This window comes from Cannabis sativa, chromosome 4, assembly GCF_029168945.1.
Source record: "Cannabis sativa cultivar Pink pepper isolate KNU-18-1 chromosome 4, ASM2916894v1, whole genome shotgun sequence".
Taxonomy (NCBI): domain Eukaryota; kingdom Viridiplantae; phylum Streptophyta; class Magnoliopsida; order Rosales; family Cannabaceae; genus Cannabis; species Cannabis sativa.
Window position 1 is genome coordinate 54,705,750 of NC_083604.1, and position 19,469 is coordinate 54,725,218.

The window sequence follows — 19,469 nt, forward strand, 5'->3', positions numbered from 1 at the left end:
ACTAGATCAGCGGGAAACTTTTTAGTGCCAGAGATCGAAGCAATTGTGGCACAAATATGGAGATCGAAACACGAAGTATTTTCACTCTAAGGCCACAACTAGATGGAAGAATAATACAATTCACCAACTAAAAAATTCTATGGGTCAATGTAGGGGTGTTCATTCGATCCAATTCGCACTTTTTTGGTCAAACAACATCCAATTCGCACTAAGTGTGGATTTCATATTTTGGATCAAATCTGATCCGCATAATAGTTTAAATCCAATCCAATCCGCAATAGTGCAGATTGGATCGGTTGTTTTTTTTAATGATAAATTATTTAAAATTTCATAGAAAAAAATAAAAATACTATTGTTTCTTAATCTCCAATAATAATATATTTCTATCTCCATTTATATATAAATCAAACCCATATACATATATGTATTCATCTTTAGATTTACACTAAAATATATATATGTATCCATTACTAAAATAAATAAGTTAGTATATATATTTAAATTTATGTGTATGTGTCTATGTGAATAAGAATAATTTTTCTAGTATTTTTTTTATTATAAAACAAATAAAATACACCAACTCAATATATTACTAAAAAAGATTAAGAAATTAGAAGTTTGTGTCTTAATTAATATATATCCTATATTCTAATTTTTTAAAAATATATATAATTAAGTGCGGATTGGATTGGATTGGATCAGTTACTTTTTGAAGTCAAACAACATCCAATCCGCGCGTGCGGATTTAGATTTTTCAATCCAATCTAATACGCGCAAGTGCGGATATCCGCATTTTGCAAATTGAATTGGATTGGATCGTGCAGATTAGATTGGATCGAATACTTAGTGAACACCCCTAGGTCAATGGGTTGACTGGGAGCATGTCTTGGGGGACGTCATGTTGGATTATTTTTCCAACATTTTCTCATCATATTCAGTCGAGTGACAAGAAATTGTTGATTGCATTCCTTCGGCTATTACGACTGATCATAACTTGGTCTTGTTGAAAGCTATTTCAAATGAAGAGGTTAAAGAGGCGTTGTTTCAAATGCATCCTAACAAATTTGGGGCTTGATGGTATGACTCCAATTTTTTATCAGAGGTTTTGATCAGTTGTGGGTAAGGATGTTATTTTATTAGTTAGGAATTTTTTTTTGCCTCTTGTGTGATGCCAGATGGATACAAACTTGGTCCTTATTTCAAAGAAGAAGAATCCGACGGTCATGGGAGATCTTCGTCCTATTTTTCTTTGTAATGCTCTTTGTAAGGTCATCACAAAAGTTTTGGCTAATCGTCTTGAGATTCCTTTCCAAGGTCATATCTGATGCGCAAAGTGCTTTTATTCTTAGTAGATTAATTTTAGACAATATTTTAATCTCTTTTGAGGTCCTTCATTACTTAACATGGAAGAAATAGGGTCAAGATGGGTATACGGCTTTGAAGTTGGATATGAGCAAAGCCTATGATCGTATCGAATGAGAGTTTCTTCAAGTAATTTTGATTAAGATGGGTTTACCTCGGCATTGGGTAAAGTTGATTATAGGATGTGTTTCAATAGTTCGATACTGAATTGGCCATGGGGGTCAAAGTCTCGGTACTGAATTGTGCTAAAGGTTTTTCTAGGCTTATCAGGAATATGAAACAAATAAGTGGCTTCATGGGTGTAAGGTGGCTAGGCGAGCTCCTGTTGTTTCTCATACATTGTTTGCGGCAATTATCTTTATTGTCGAGCTAATGAAAGAGAGGCGGCAAAGATTATGGAGCTCCTAACAAAGTTTGAGCAAGCTTCGGATCAACAGGTGAATATTTCTAAATCATCTATCTTTTTTAGCACTAATATCTCGAAGGTAGATCGTGCTCGAGTTTAGGAAATTTTGGGGATGCAGGTTGTAAGTGATCAAAGTTTGTATTTGGGTCTTCCTAATACTATGGGCAGGGATAAAAACGTTAGTTTGGGTTTTCTCAATGATAAAATGTGTAAGCGAGTGGAAATTTGGGACGGAAAGTGGCTCTTTAAGTTGGGAAAGGAAGTCCTTTTAAAATTTGTTACTCAATCTCTCCCTAGTTATGCTATGAGTATTTTTCTACTTATGCTTAAGCTTTGTTCTCAAATAGAGAGAATCATGTGTATGTATTGGTGGCGGGCAAGTAGTAATGGCCTAGGTATTCATTGGTTATCGTGGGAGATGCTGACAGTTCATAAAGATAATGGCAGGATGGGGTTTTAGAGTTTACATGATTTTAATCTAGCTATGTTTAGGAAGCAAGGGTGGCAGCTTTTAACTCATTCTGATTCGCTTGTACTGGTCGTATATATTAAGCATGGTATTATCCTAGTGAATTGTTTTTGTCTGCAGAGTTGAGGTCGAGTCCTAGTTATGTTTGGAGAAGTATTCTTGCTTTTCAATAGCTGCTTCCAGGTGGTGTGTTGTTGATGGTTCTTCTATTGACATTCTGGGGTAGTTGTGGCTTTTGTGCGAGGAGCAGCCCAGGATTACTTCTTTCCATCCTAGGTTCGAGGGGGCAAAGGTCAATCAGATTATAGCGGGAGGGGCCCAAGTGTGGGATGATGAAGTTCTTGAGGATTCGTTCAATGCTTCTGACTAACGATTAATTAAGTGTATTGTGTTCAATGATAATCTTGGGCTAGATCATTGGTATTGGTTTAAAGAGACTTCAGGGATTTATTCGGTGAAGAGTGCTTACAAGCTTCTCTAGGTACTTCATGTAGGTGGTCGGAAGATAATAATTCTGGCCTTTGGATGGCATTATGGCGAAATTTCTCCTAAGGTTAAAGACTTACTCTGGAGGGCATGTTCTAGGTGTTTACCAACACTGACACAGTTAAAAGGTTGACATGTTGATGTGGTTGTCATTTGCCCGATGTGGCAAGGTATGAATGAATCAATCCTCCACGTTTTGGTTGAGTGTCCTTTAGTCAAAGCTTGTTGGCAGCAGGTTGATGGGGCTATTTGTAACCTTTCAGTCACATATTTTTCAGGATGGTTTTATCAACTGGTCATCGAATTTTCAAAGACTTTGGTTTGTCATGTTGCGATGATTTGTTGGTCTCTTTGGAAAGTAAGAAATGAGCTTGTTTGGCAAAGTAAATTTTTTGTTGCAAATGGGGTGGTGGCTGCTGTGTTGTCTTACATTAATCAATGGAAGATTGCTCACAAAAATTCTACAAACACAATGGATTCCAGTCCTTGTGTTCGGGTGGAGCATTGGTTGGTTTCCAATATTGGTCTGATTAAAGTCAATGTAGATGCCTCTGTCACTTCTAGGGTTTTTTATTTCGAAATTAGAGGGTTGTCATGTGATCATCATGGAGCTTTCCTTTTTCATTGGTCTAAATAATTGCCTGGCCGTGTCTCTTCTCTTTTGGCAGAGGCAATTGGGTTGAAAGAAGCTTTGAGCTAGATCAAAGAACGAGGCCTAGATCAAGTTGTTGTTGAGTCGGACTATAGAAGCATTATTGATGCCCTGTATAATTCGACTCCTTAATTGTCTCCTTTTAGTTTAGTTATTTCTGATCGTCGTACTATAATCTATGATCTTAACAATGTTTCTTGTATTTTTGTCAAACAATCTACGAACAAGACAACCAATTATTTTGTGACTGCTTCTTGTTTCTCTCTAGGTCGTGGCTATGGTAGGTGGCTTTGTCCCTACTACTTTTCAAGCTATTTTTATAGATGATTTATCCAATCATGAATAAGATACATTTCTTTTTGTCAAAAAAAAAAAAAAAAAAAAAAAAAAGCACGAAGATGGTGAAACAGTACACCTATTTTTTGACAGACACCCTAAAAATTCTCAAAAATTAATTACAAAATAAACTAATTAAATTGCTTTTATTAGTAAAAATGTTAAACCCATTTCCCAAGTAGGTCGATAAAAGAACGCACTAGACAAACCCAAATTTGGGTCTTAAAATAGTCACTTGTATGAAATTGTTCACCTACTTGGAGGAAGCTTTGATCAAAGAGCCACGAACCAACTGTGTGAGTGAGCCATAAGCTTCAAAAAAAAAATTATCACATTTCCGAACAGAGACAAAACTATATTTGAACTGAAAAAAAAAAAAAAAAACTACCAAATTAAATTTTCTTGTGTGAATCAAAATGCATGGACAACTCACTAGTACAGCCTGCACACCATTACATACCACTTTAATGTACAAAAGAAATTAAATACAATATGGCAAATAGGATGGAGGAACCAATTTAGGAGACAAGGGAGGGCAAACATTTCCCTGAAACAATAGCTGTTTGACTATCGTCTATTGCACAGGATGGAACTCAAAAATTTCAATTCAAAAATGCCAAAAAAGCGGACCGGGACCGTCTGACATTTCTAGCAGCTGCATGTTATTGTTGGCACAAACAAGCCCATTGCAGACTAGAAACCTTCTGTTCTCACCAATAATAAAATTTACGATGAAACCGAAGGCTGGGGGGTGACTAAGTCCAAATCATCTTGAGCAATAGCTTAATCACTTGAAATAGTCAGGTTGTAGGATCGTGAAGAAATTCGGAGATGTCCCGTCTTCATCTTTCTGCTTCCATTCTCCATTCCCTTGAATGCACCATGATACTTTTGGAGATAATGGTGTGTACAAGTCTGCAGGTTTACATCATTCACAAAAATGTTCACAATTTCGAAGTGGAAAGTAGATGAACATCACACACATTTAAGGGTTGTACTAGAGCTACATACTTCTTTCTCAAAGAGATTACAAAGTACAAACACCATTTTCTAATTCTAATCACATATTTAACGAAAGCTTGTTATATGATTTTAGCATCATGCAACTCCCAAAGTTTTCTACTCTAAAATGCTTCTCCCATTACAGCAAAGGCCGTAGCTTTGCCATGGAATAAAACTATATGAACTATTATACCAATGCGCAATTAACAAGATATAACTCTGTTGCAAATAGATTCTACTTACTACCTATTTGTATTGCCCTATGTAAATTGAAACTTCTCTATTTAAAGCAGATAAAGGCAGGTTCCTAGGGAATGTCATGATAATAAATTTAAAATAAGAATTCCATTATATAATAAAGAAGTCACTTGTCAGCTGGGCACAAAATTTACCTACATATGTACATCATGCTAAATTAATTTCTAAACCGAAACAACACGTGAAATAAGAACAGGCAACAAAATTTCAATTTAAAGAAGAGAATCTGCTTTAAAGCATTCCATTCTTCTCCATGAAAAAGACAACAGATAACTAAATATTGAAGAACTGCCATTATGAAGTCAATGTCTACCTTTATTAACCTTTCAATTTAAATTTATTACCCTTCTAAATTTAATGTTATGAATTCTGAATTCATTTCTGTAATTCATTAACGTTTTAATTTCAAGCTAGAATCTACCATTCAAAAAGAAAAAAAATAAAATCTAGAGCATAAGGCGAGGGGGTTTAAAGTGTTTTTTTTTTCCTTGGAAATTGCTTCTTCCTGCCATATGAACTGTCGTTTAAATGGACGGCCACATGAAAATAAAAAGGAATAATTGTTGCATAAGTACCCAAAATTTTGTGTTTGTAACAGGCATAATCCCAATAATTTTTCTTTTAGCAGCATACTTACCCAATGTTAGTACAACTTTAATTTTTATCCAGCTTCGTCAATACAAATTTCATTTGGAATTTATTAAAAGAAGAGTTAGAAGTAACCCATACTACATTTTTTCATCCAGACCCAAATGATTTAGAATATGGATCTTACATGTGTGTCCTGTTTAAGGCATTCACGAAGTCTACTGACAAAACTGGACGAAAATTGCACTTTTATTAACATTGGATACTTAAATCGCTAAAAAAAATTATTGAGTTTATACCGCTTACAAACTCAATTCTTTGGATATTTATGCCGCTATTTACCTAAATAAAAATAACAATATTTATTTTTTATTTTTGGGACAAACAAAAGATGAACTTTTGACATCTTTGTTCCTAGTTTTAAGGTTGTTCCACTGATTTAGCTAATTAATAATAAAAGCATGGCTACAGAACCTTAAATCTGCCAATGTTAGCTAGTTCCCACTCTTTCATTTTGTTTTTTTGTTCTCCTCATGCTTAGGGAAGCTCACACTCCATCATTTTAATTTTGTATCTTCTACATGTATACTTTTAAATTAGTTTTGTTCAGGACCCATCTGAATATTGATTTTTCCTTCTAGAAAAAATGGTAAAATTCATAAGAATACTACTCTAGACAGTTCAATTTTGTCTAAGTTATTTTTCAACAATGATTGCATTATCAATTAAACAAGCATATTATGAGACCTAGGTAAGCAAATGCAATAGAGATACACAAGAGTTGAGGTTCCTTTTACAAACATGTTATTTGAATCCCAATTATGCCAATGCTATGAAAAGTAGTAATGAATCGTAAGCATACTAACAAACCTGCAATGGCTGGTGGATCTGGATCTCTTGTACTGTGCAAAATAGAAGTCCCAGATAATACAGTGATGAGCCCACAAAGTTCTGATGCTATGCTGCTTGCACTTTGACCAGAATAGTCCTAAAAATATTTAAAAACAAATTCCTAATCATTATAGTCCCAGATAATAAGAAATTGTCCCTACCCACACACAGGGCACATCATTTCTCATCACCATGTGTGAGAGAGGATACCTTAAACATGATCGCACTGGCCAATATTGTAGAAGATGTGAACATAGCATAATAGATAGGAGAAACAATTGCTGTATTGAAAGTATCCAATGCCTGCAAATGCCCAAGGAGTCAGATGCTTGGAGAAAGTTTAGCTGGTTCGGAACAATGGATGATTTCACAGAACATTTGAACCAGCAACTAAATGTCAACTTTCAACCCTTAACAGAAATAGTTGCATTCACATACAGATTTGCTAGCAAAGTAAAACAAGAAAAGTGAAACAAGGGAGAAACGTATAGGTGAGATATTTTGATACCAGCTATGATTGAAACCTCTTTCATACACATAGCACAAGGGAATAGGAATTTGAAGGAATTGTGGATGGCAAACTTGCCAAAAAGTGTTTTGTATTCACGAAATTAAATAGTGTCCAGTACTGATTATTTTTTTGTATACAAGAAGGAAAAGCCACGCCTTCGTTTCAATTTTAACTAATTATATTTCAATTGATAACCAAAGAAAAAAGATATAAAATATAATAAGTGACAAGAGGACTTCCTATGCAATCACAGTAAGAGAGAAAGCAAATTACACTGTTGTATTATCTTTCTTGCAAGACCAGGATTCATTATCCTAAGATGAGAAAAACCCAAAAAGAAACAAAAGAGCTAGACAAAATCACAACTAACTTAGCTTAGCTTCTTTAAGCTCTTTATTAACTTCTAGGATTAAAAAAATGCTTCTCAGAGTGTTAAGATAAAAAATAATCTTTTTATTTTTAATTCAGAAGTCCTATAGGGAGAAGCTAAGACCCTGTTTGGCTTAGCTTTCATAAGCACTATTTTGGTTTTTAGATTTTTTTTTTTTTGACGTATTAGCTTTTAGAATTAAAAAAGTCCTTCTAGGGATGTTTGGATAAAAAATGAAAATTCTCTTTTTAATTTAAAAGTCCTTTTGGAAGAAGCTTGAATTTGTAGCTTCTCCCAAAAGGACTTTTGAGATGCTATTTTCAAAATTAGAATAATTTATATAATTCATAATTTACTCACAAGAGATCTCTTTTAAATGATATCCAAAAACTTTGAAAAGTATTTTTCACTAAAAAAATCTTCATACAATAGTTATCCAAACTGTAAAAATAAGTCAAAACATATAATTATCTTATACTTCTACCTATAAGTAAAAGTAGAAGCTTAGCCAAACAGGACTGTAACTTCTCTTAAAAAGACTTTTGAGAAGTTATTTTTAAAATTAGAATAATTTACTTACTTCCATATTTACACAGAGGATCTTTTTTTAATGAAGCGCAAACACTTTGAAAAGAATTTTAAATAAAAAAAATATATTTATATAATCATTATCTAAACAATTAAAAAAAAGTCGAAATTTTTGCTTCTTATACTTTTAGCTATAAGCAAAAATAAAATTTTAGTCAAACGAGATATGAAGAAAAGTTAGGCTATCAACCTCAATCACATCTTCCAAATCAGAAGAAGGCCTTAAAGTAAGGCCGCATCAAACATATTCTAAATTTGTAAATCTCTTAGTTGTTTAAACTAGCATAAACTATACCGCCTAAAACATACTTATTGGCAGAAATGCATCATAATGCAGACAATATTTCTCCTCACTTTTCACCCACAACACTTTCTTTCACATTTACTTTCTCCAACATCATTTTCACTCTCATCACACTCTCTTATATCGTTCTATTTCCTCAGTTTCTCTTCTAACTTTCTATCACATCAGTTCTCTCTAACTTTCTCTTTTACATCTCTTTCTATCTCCTAATTTTCTATTCTACCTTTTTTGCACATCATTTTATCACTCATTTTTGCTTACATCACTTTCTGTTTTCTCATATCACTTTAGCTCATTTATTCTTTAATCACTTCTACACTTGAAATAATTTGCAATTGTTAATTTTATTTAAAATGTTAATTATTAATAAGTTGAAACAGAAAATGTGACATTCTAATACACTTTAAAACAAAGATATAGTTATATATGTAAATAACACAATATAATGCAATACTACGCGATATAGTGCAATATAATAAGGTGTAACATGACCATAAGTTTAACTGACGTATTACTATGCACTAACCATGTTAAGATAATTTAATTGAGTTATGATACAGGTGACGGCAACCATTGCAAAAATCCATGTCTGAAAGTATATCAACTGGTTTATGCCCTCCAATGTAAGTTTTATAGAAATACCAATGGCTTTTATGCTCATGACCTGGAAATGGGAGAACAAATCACAGAAGATATCAGGTTCCATAAATAGTAAAGTGAAAGCACAAGGGAGAAGCCGCATTTGGCTAGAATGATAAAGTAACTTACCGTTAATGATCCAACCACAGAGCATATCCCAATATAGATCATTATATTGGTTTGGCCATAGCGGGGAGAATAATACAAAATAAGAACTAATGTCAGTGCTACCACTGACGCTGTGTATAAAAGAAATGCTGCAAGCAAGAGGTAAGAATACATCAGATCAATTACCATATAAAGAAAGGGAAAGAAGAAACCATTTCACTAGTAATGAATAATAGGTATCTACCTGGTTGAATAGCCAATTCCCAGATTTCTTCCACGGAGGTAAGAGAAAGTTCTTGAGGAGCATGAAGGACAATCATAGTAGAGCCTACGACACATAGAAGGCAGCCCACCATCCCCATTCTCTGAAGCTTCTCTTTCAACAAGAAATGAGCTAAAACAGCACTGCCATATCCATTCCCAGATCAATATATCAGATTACTAACCTAAGCATAACGCTAGAAAGATTAAATGAGAAGAAAAAGAGGAAGGGAAGCAGTTTTGATAAGAAAAAAACAGAATGGCAGAATGTACCTAACAATAATACTCAGTGCACCAAGCGGTGTCACAAGCACAGCAGGGGCATAAACATATGCTACAAAGTTTAAAATTTCTCCAACAATCACTGCCAAGTATTAAAAATCATTAATATGTAGTATCACATCCTCTAAAGTGTAAAAATCAAGGAAATTCAATATCCGGGAAAGAAAAGCTAAGAAACGCAATTGCCTATTTGGTTGTAGACGTTCCCAAATTGAATTGACAAGTTATAATAAATAGCAGAGCAAAATCATTATTGATTTGGTTATTTGGTTTCTGAAAAAGGGCATACTCAAATACCAACATCATTATTTTTCTCATACTAACTACTGAAAAAACAGCAGCCAAAGTAGAGGAAGAGAGCTAAAACACTTACTTGTAACCATTCCCAGCCACCAAAGAGGTTCCAAAAGGTAACCATACCCTCCAACACCTAATTCAACGCACATAATTAGACACCAAAAAAATAACAATAATTGAAAATTGAATAAACAAATCAAGAGAACGTACTGGCACTGGGGCCATTTACGCCAGCCCTTCGGAGACCCTTTTTCTTGATGATGAAGCTGGAACCAATGAAGGCGCTAGAGACGACCGCCAAGATAAATCCCGTGAGATTACTCGAGTACATCTATTATTATCAATCACTATGTACAACAACAATAGCACCACCAAAAACGACAATTTCGAAGACCCGAAGATGAAAGGCTACGACTCATATCACAAACTGAGATTTGTGGTGTGAAATTTTCAGTCGTAGAATGAGATTGGAATAAGATTTGCAGTTTTTTTTTTCAGAAAAAAAAAAAAAAAAGAATAAGAAGAAAAAGAGTTGCGATTTGGGTTCGTCAAAATTGGGTCATTTGAGAGTTAAGGTTGTCTTTTTTGACTTAGTTCGGGAGGAGAGAGAGAGAGAGAGAGAGAGAGAGAGAGAGAGAGAGGAGGAGGTCGTTACGGAGAAAGCAAAGCCTGTTTCTCACCTGCCAGTCACTCGTCTCCTTGCAAAGCCCGAAATGAACCGTTCTAATGAATTCACTTGGGGTTGATTTGGCACTCATCAATTGGCTCTTTAGACCATAAATAATTCCAAATGTTTTAAACCCAATCACAATCGCCCATATGGATCCTCAACGTATTCTAGTCGGGATATACAGTCATACCTTCAATATTATTATATTCTAGGTTTTTTCCCTCACGTACGTACTCTTTTTTTTTTCTTTTTTAATGAAATATGATATTTTATTGGCGGTAATAAAATAAAATATGATATTTTAATGAAATATGATATTTCCCTCCTCCGTAACTTAAGGTTGATACAGATTAATCCCTAAGCTCAAAAATTGGCAGTAATAGTTCCCAAGGTGACATTTTCTGTAAGTCCGTTGGTCCCCAAATTAACTGATCCGTTAAACCCAAACTAAATGCCACCTGTCAATTTTTTATTGGTCCAAAAAATAATTATAATTAAAAATTTTAAAATAAAATAAAAAAAATTTAAAAATATATTTAAAAATCAGAATTTTATTTATTTTATTATTTTTTTATATTTTTCTTTTCTTTTCTGTTTTTTTTTCTTTGTTCATCTTCTTTCATTTCTTTGACCCAGCCATGAGAGCCCTTGAATACCACCACAAGATTTCAGGACCTAGAGAGATCATCCATGGCCTCCATTTTGGCCTGCGGTGACTGGAGCTCGCACATCGTGCACAACCAAGAAGGAGAGAAGGAGAACGACGGCCAACCAAGGGGCTCAAGGGTGGAAGGTCGGACTGGAGGGTTAAAGTTACCATCATCGACGGAAATGGCGAAGCCCTCCTCCTCCCAGTCGATTAAGGCGTTACTCTCTCCCACAGCGGTGATCTCCAAGGACCTTTCTCCCGAAGTCGTTGACCAAGTTTTGATTTTTTCTCTCCAACATCGGCGCTGCAAAACCCATTCCCGATCACTGCAACACCAAGTCTGTGTTTTATGTCTAATATTTTGAAAATGCAGTAAGTTTAGCTTGATAAAAATTAGGGTTTTTTTATTTTATTTAAAATTATTTTTTATAAATAAATAGAAAACTAAAATGGTGAGTTTTGGTGGTCGATTGTGGGGTGGGGTGGGGTGGCTGGGGTTGGGTTGGGGTTGACTAGGAATGGGTGCTGTGTGGTTGGGGTGGGGATGAGATAGTCACCGGGGATGTAGAAGAAGAAGAAAAAAAAAATAAAAAAATATGATTTTGAATCTTGCTCCCACCATTGGAATCTCAGTAGATGGAATTCCAAAGAAGCTTACTGGAATTCCAAAGAAGCTTGCTCCCACCATTGGAATCTCAATAGATCACTGCCGTAGGAACAGGTCATTGGAGGGTCTTCAATCTAATGTTCAGAGGCTTAAGACATACAAAGCCAAACTTGTTGTCTTCCCAAGACGTGCCCGCAAGATAAGTTGAAGATTTTTCAATTATTGCACTTTTGGTAAATTCATTCTATTCTCAAAATAAAGAAAAGAAAAATAATATAAAATAAAATAAATTTTTGATTTTAAAATATATTTTTTTAGTTTTTTTTAAATTTTTTTAATTAAAATTATTTTTTGGACCAATTAAAAATTGACACGTATCATTTGATTTGGGTTTAACGGATCAGTTAATTTGGGGACCAACGGACTTACAAAAAATGTCACCTTGGGGACTATTACCGCCAATTTTTGAGGTTAGGGATTAATCTGCATCAACCCTAAGTTTTTGGGGACTTTTGCCGCAATTATCCCTAAAAAAATTACAAAAATATAGTATTTATAAATTTATCATTTTTTATGGTATTTTTTTTACATTTAAATTTTTTATAGTATTTGATATGTCATATTTTTGTAAACCTAATACCCAAATTCATATTTCATGCTAAACCACCTAAACTTTACGGTTTGTAGCACTTAACCAAAAAAAATGAATTTTTGGCGGCTAAACTACCTAAACCCTGGTTCCGTTTTGCTCTGCACACCTCCGTCCAAAAATCACAGTTAAGTGCCACGGTGGACTTTCCACGTGTACACACTTGTACACGTGTGTACACGTGGCAAATTTTTAGTGGTCCACGTAATATTAGTTTTAAAAAATAATTATAAATATTTAAAAAAAATTAAAAATCAGATGAAAAAAATTATTTGTTTTTTTTTTACTTTTTTTTCCTTTTTTTTTTCTCTTTTTTCTTTTTCTTTCTTTTTCTTCGACAGAACCCCCTTACATTTTCTTCGTGCTCTTCACCTTCATCATCCCCGCCCTCACGGCCGTCTCCGTTAGGCAAAGGCTGTCGACGGAGGAAGGCAGCGAAGACGATTCCATGGTCATCTCCTTCAAATCAAACGACATCAAATCTCACCAAAGCAATCAATAAGTCGGTTTCAACGACGGCCTCCGGCACCGGTCATCATTTTGTGGCTTTTCATTAAACAAGAGTAATTCAACAGACAAGTGAACACAACACCATTCATTCCCGCCTCCATCACCAATTCAAGAAAGAGTTTAATCCAACAACAAATTTTATTTATAATTCAGGAGAGAGAGAGTGTGAGAGAAAGAGAGGATGGAGTTGCAGAGAAGAGCATGGTTAAGGGGCATATGGGAGGCCTTGAAGGAAATCCTTTTGCAGAGGGTCTTAACATATAGACTTCATTCTTCTCCACTTATTATTCCAAAGCACAATGTTATTGTCACTGGAGCTACCAACGGTATCCACCTCCAAACAGTCAAGTTCTCTCTCTTTTCAAAACTTAATTGCTTCAGATTATTAGTTCATAGGAACCAAAAATTTAGAGCATTACCGAAATAATATAATGAAAATCCAACCCCTTTGACCCAATGAATATATTGGGTCGTTTACAAATTATTCTAAACCGCCCAATTAACCCGAATAAACCGAAGGGGACGATTTATATATTTTTTAATAAAAGTGTATATCTTATATTATATAAATTACATTTATTAGTTAAATTATTTTGTATTTAAAGTTTGGACATTTTAATTTTTAACTTAAAACTTAGATTTTATAGTTAATAATTTTTAATGTATTTGGATATTGAAGTTAAAGTTTAAAATCTACACTATATTATCACTTTGTCACGTGTACACACGTGGATAGTCCACCGTGGCACTTAACTGTGATTTTTGGACGGAGGTGTGTAGAACAAAACGGAATGAGGGTTTAGGTAGTTTAGCCGCCAAAAATTCGGTTTTTGTGGTTAAGTGTTACAAACCGTAAAGTTCAGGTGGTTTAGCCGCCAATATCCCTTCATGTTTTTGTTTTTAGCTTAATTCGTTTTATTTTTTTTTTTTTTAATTTATGAGGAATTTTCATAAATATGGGAATTGAGGGTATGGTCTACTTTTTTATGGCATAAATAAATAACACAATAGGATTATGGGTTTTTTAATTTTTTTGACATTTATATGGGTTTTTTTTATGCTATATTTTTGTAAAAAAAAAATAGAAATCCCATATTTGTAAAACAACAATTAGTTTTGCCGGAAAAGTCGTGGCACCGAAAAAGTCACCACAAAAGTCATCGACACCGGAAAAGTCACCAGAAAGTCAACGGAAAAGTCAACGTTGCCGGAAAAGTCAACGTCGCTGGAAAAGTCACCAAAGTAAATGTCTCAGATATAACTAAAAATATAGTCGGTTATATGAATAAAAATTAATAACTCAAACCAGTTATAATTGAAATATAACCGGTTATGTAACATAATAAATAAATACAAATAACATAAAATAAATCCAACCAGTTATAATTAAATATAACCAGTTCCAAAAACAGAATTATAATGAATAAAAATAAATAACACGAAATAACTCAAACCGGTTATAACTAAAATAAAACTGGTTATATAACATAATGAATACAAACAAATAACACGCAATAACTCAAACCGATTACAATTAAAAACAAAGAAGAAATCAGTTCCTAAAACACTGAAATATAAATTAAAAACAAAACTAGTTCCACAATAAAATAGTTCATAATACATAATACCTCATAAAACCGGTTATAATTTTTTTTTAAAAAAAATGTGGGGATCAAATATCTCGGATATAATAAAAATAGAACCGGTTTTATAATATAATGAATAAAAATAAATAACACACAATAACTCAATGAGGGTTTATAATTAAAATATTCGGTTTTTGTGGTTACAATGAATAAAAACAAAAAACACAAAATAACTCAAACCAGTTATAATTAAAATAGAACCGGTTCTATAATAGTGTTATAATGAATAAAAATTAATAACACGAAATAACTCAAAACCGATTATAACTACAATAGAACCGGTTATAAAATATAATGAATATAAACAAGTAACACACAATAATTTAAACCGATTACAATTAAAAAATAAAGGAGAAATTAGTTCCTAAAACACTGAAACATAAATTAAAAACAAAACCAGTTCTACAATAAAAAAAACCTCTTAACACATAATACCTCATAAAACCGATTATAATATTTTTTAAAAGGTGAGGATCAATTTGAAAAAATACTGAGGCATAAATATGAAAAGAACCAACTCCATAACAAAATAAATAATACAAATAATAACACACAGTAACTAAAAATATAACTGGTTATATGAATAAAAACTAATAACTCAAACCGATTATAATTGAAATATAACCAGTTCTGTAACATGATAAATACATATAAATAACATAAAATAACTCAAACCAGTTATAATTAAAATAGAACCGGTTCTATAACAGTGTTATAATGAATAAAAACAAATAACACGAAAGAACTCAAACTTGTTATAATTAAAATAGAACCGGTTATATAACATAATGAATACAAACAAGTAATACGCAATAACTCAAACCGATTACAATTAAAAACAAAGAAGAAATCAGTTCCTAAAACAATGAAATATAAATTAAAGACAAAACTAGTTTCATAATAAAATACTTCATAACACATAATACCTCATAAAATCGGTTATAATTTTTTTAAAAAAAAGTAGGGATCAAATGTCTCGGATATAATAAAAATAGAAACGGTTCTATAAGAAATTAATAAAAATAAATAACACAAAATAACTTAAACCGATTATTATTAAAATATAACCGGTTCTGTAATATAATGAATAAAAACAAGTAACACAAAATAACTTAAACCAATTATAATTAAAATAGAATTGGTTCTATAACAGTGTTATAATGAATAAAAATTAATAACACGAAATAACTCAAAACCGATTATAACTAAAATAGAACCGGTTATATAACATAATGAATACAAACAAGTAACACACAATAATTTAAAACGATTACAATTAAAAAAATAAAGGGGAAATCAGTTCCTAAAAGACTAAAACATAAATTAAAAACAAAACTAGTTCTACAATAAAAAAAACCTCTTAACACATAATACCTCATAAAATCGATTATAATTTTTTTTTAAAAGGTGAGGATCAATTTGAAAAAATACGGAGGCATAAATATGAAAAGAATCAACTCCATAACAAAATAAATAACACAAATAATAACACACAATAACTAAAAATATAATATATATATAAAAAAAACCGATTATATTTATCAACTAGTTAAATAACCGGTTATATTTTATTCTTAGTTAGATTTCTGGTTCAGTTATTTCCATTCTAAATAAAACACTAAAGACTTCATAAATATGACAAACATAAATTACTTCTTTTGGATGTGAAAGGTTGCACAATATGGTACATTTACAACTTCTAGAATTGAATAACCAATGAAATACACGTAAAAGAAAAGGCTAGATATAAAACTAAGTAATGGATCAATCGTAAACTTTACCTGAAAAGACAGCATCTCCACAAATTGTTCCCTTCTCAAGTGTTTCTCTAGTTCCTCCATCTGTAGTATACATGGCAACACTCGAATTAGGAAAAAGTTCTAATAATCAAGGTGTTTATCTCAAGCCAAAACTTTGTTGGATCAAGTATGATTAACATATTTATCAAATAATGGAGAATTCTCTTACAAAATTACATCATCTCCAATGTGATATTTTGCCATCTGATTAGGTGATGAAGATAAGCCTTGTCATTTCTATATGAACCATATTCATTTTCAATCTGTCAACATAAATTACTTTTGGTAAAATTTACCACCCTTGGGTTCAATTCAGTTTATTAAAAATCTAAAAGCTCTTCACTATTATTTGCTTACTTTCTTTATATGTCAAAGACACAGAAGATAGAACAAATAAGATTTGCAAATCCACTTACCTGGACCATTATAACAGGACCTCCATTCTTGTAAAGATATGGAGCTATCTTTGGAAGTAGTGCTTGTTAGACTTTTATTTGGGCTTACATTAAATTTTATTGGTTTTATTAAAACTTGGGTTGATTGGATAGTTCTTTGCTGTGTTAGCCCATGTTGTTGGTGATCAATTGTTAATGGGCTTAGCATCTGTGAGTAAAGTCTAGGTGAAGCAGAAGTGTGGGCTTTTCTAGTTGACTGAAGCCTTTGATGAGCAGGCCCAGCCCAACTAGGGTTTTGTAGCTAAGTCCCCTCCCTAACTCTATAAATACATATTGTCTCATCACAATTGGATACCTTTTGATAATCAGAGAAAATAAACTGCTTCTGATTTAGAGATCTAGGGAGGAAGACTTAGTTGATAGTATTGCACTATCAAATTGGAGTAACTGCTGTAGATCAATCAGAGATAATTGCTATGGAACAATCAGGTACACATACCTAATTATTATATCTTATTATTGTGTTCTATGTTATATACAAATAGATCTTGGGTTAATTGTTAATTTATATAACATGTGGTATCAGATTGCCTATTGTATATGATTTAGAACCTATAATTAGTATAATTAATTTGTATATATTAATTATCCATAATTTCATATTAATTTCGTTATTATTTTATGTGTAATTTTTTGTTTATAAATCTTAAAACTTTAGGAATTTTATTGATCGTTAAATTCTCTTTCAATTGATATATTATATGTTTGAATTAATAGTCTATATTAAGAGAATTTCAATTTTAAAGTTTTAGGGTTTATATGATTATAATGTGAAATTATAATTGTGTATTTTGATTTTATTGTTTTTAATCTAAAATTGATTATAGATATCTCATTATTAATTGTTTATGAATGTTCTTAAATGATTAATTTTGTATTTTGATTAAGATTGATATTCCAAATCAATTTTTTTTATGTTCTTTATTTTTTGAATAGATTTTCTTTAGATCTATTGTTTTTTAGAAATTAATAGCCGAAATTAGACATTTAGATTGATTAGAAATCCAATCCCGAGCAAAACTCATCGAAAATCTAGTGTTTTCGTCGATTATTTGGCCGGAAAAACGAGCAGACCCGACTAGAGGAGATCCGGGTCGCGTACCCGGTTTCAGACCCGGCTGGAGGAAGAAGACAACTCCCAGCCGCGAAGCCCACTCGCGCAGGCGGCGCGTGGGGGCGCGTGGGGCCGGCTGGGAGGTCCGTTTTCGACGTTTTTTTTTTCCATCGTGCTTAAAATTAAATTTCTGATTTTTCTATGATTTTTAATTAATTTTTTGACTCCGTTTAATAATTATTATTATTTTAATGATAATTATGTAGTTAAAAAATTATTAAAAATAATTTTTGATAATTTTTCGAAATTTGTCAATCATAGAAAATTTTTTGAGTTTCTTCTCGTTCCATAAAACATAGTCACTCTCTTATTTAATTTATTTTGACTATGTAATCTCCACCAATATTCTTTATTTCACATTTTTCCATTAATTGTTGTTCTAAAGTTATAAAACTTGATTATTTGATATAAAAATAATGTGTTATGGTGGACACTTTATTTTTTTTTTATTATCAATATAATAAAAGCAATTATATATCTCTTTTGGAAATTTGGTTGAAAATTATTAATTTTCAATGATTGTTTTATCACCAAATTTCACATGTTGAAGAAAATATTATATTTTTGGTTGACTATATGTGTAATTACTTGCCCAAAGGTAGTATTTACATATATTAGTTCACATTCCATGAAGTGAGTTAATATTAAATGTATATATTTTAATTATTTGCCCAAAGGTAATAATTTAAATATATAAATTTATTATTATTTTTTGTTTGAATTAATACATATTTTTAAGAAATTTATTTGCCCAAAGGTAATAAAATTCTTAAATGATATGTATTTTTTCTTTGTTGTTAACTTCATGAAGGTAGATCATGTGTGTGTTATATTCTCACCCCAAAGGGGAGTTTATAATGACCAGTTGATTCTACAATATTTTCTAATACATTGCTCATATTGCTTATTCAATTTTTTAATTTTTTGGATTTTTCGGTCACCTTTTTGCGAACAACAATAATGCTTCCATCCATATTTTGAATGCTTCCAACTACAAGACATGGAAACGAGATGTGGAATTTACTTTAGGCATAATGGATATGGACTTGTGCCTACGAGAAGAAAAACCTGCTGAACTTACTGACTCCAGTACAGCTGCCGAGAGAACTCATCATGCACAATGGGAAAAGTCAAGTCGTCTCAGTCTTCTTACTATGAAAAGATCCATTCCTGAACATCTATTGAGTGGTTTGCCAGACACTACAAATGCCAAAGAGTTTTTCAATCTTGTAGAAAAATTATACGACCCTTGGAGAAAACGCGAAAATTTGGACATCTTATGGATGAAATGACAACCATTAAGTATGATGAATTAAAAGGAGTGCGAGATTTTATTACGAAATTGGTGAATGTTCGGTCCAAGTTGAAAGATCATAATATTCCTCTTCACGACTCTTTCATTATTCATCGAGCTCTTCATGCTCTTCACCGCCTCTTTCAGCCTTATCAAGACAGCCTACAACACATACAATCAAACATGGACTATCAGCGACCTAATTTCTCAGTGTGTAGTGAAGAAAGCAAGCTTAAAAGGGAGAAGAATGAATGCGCTAACTATGT

General features: G+C 32.4%; 1 protein-coding gene across 1 annotated transcript; it reads right to left on the reverse strand.

Annotated features, from left to right (window-relative positions):
- Nucleotides 1-4,069: 4,069 nt before the first annotated feature.
- On the reverse strand, nt 4,070-10,557 carry LOC115713975 (probable magnesium transporter NIPA6). The gene is made up of 9 exons (XM_030642473.2): nt 10,021-10,557; nt 9,887-9,943; nt 9,505-9,595; nt 9,215-9,375; nt 8,992-9,119; nt 8,750-8,887; nt 6,661-6,753; nt 6,430-6,547; nt 4,070-4,626 (listed from the first exon to the last, which is right to left on the reverse strand). The coding sequence occupies exons 1-9, from the start codon at nt 10,139-10,141 to the stop codon at nt 4,499-4,501; spliced, it is 1,035 nt and encodes a 344-aa protein (XP_030498333.1). The 5' UTR covers nt 10,142-10,557; the 3' UTR covers nt 4,070-4,498.
- Nucleotides 10,558-19,469: the final 8,912 nt, after the last annotated feature.

Coding starts and splice junctions, on each gene's coding strand:
- LOC115713975 (XM_030642473.2), bottom strand. CDS start 10,141: ATGTACTCGAGTAATCTCACGGGATTTATCTTGGCGGTCGTCTCTAGC. Junction 8,888..8,991: donor CTGTGGTTGGATCATTAACG/GTAAGTTACTTT, acceptor TCCCATTTCCAG/GTCATGAGCATAAAAGCCAT. Junction 6,754..8,749: donor AATTAAATTATCTTAACATG/GTTAGTGCATAG, acceptor GGGCATTTGCAG/GCATTGGATACTTTCAATAC.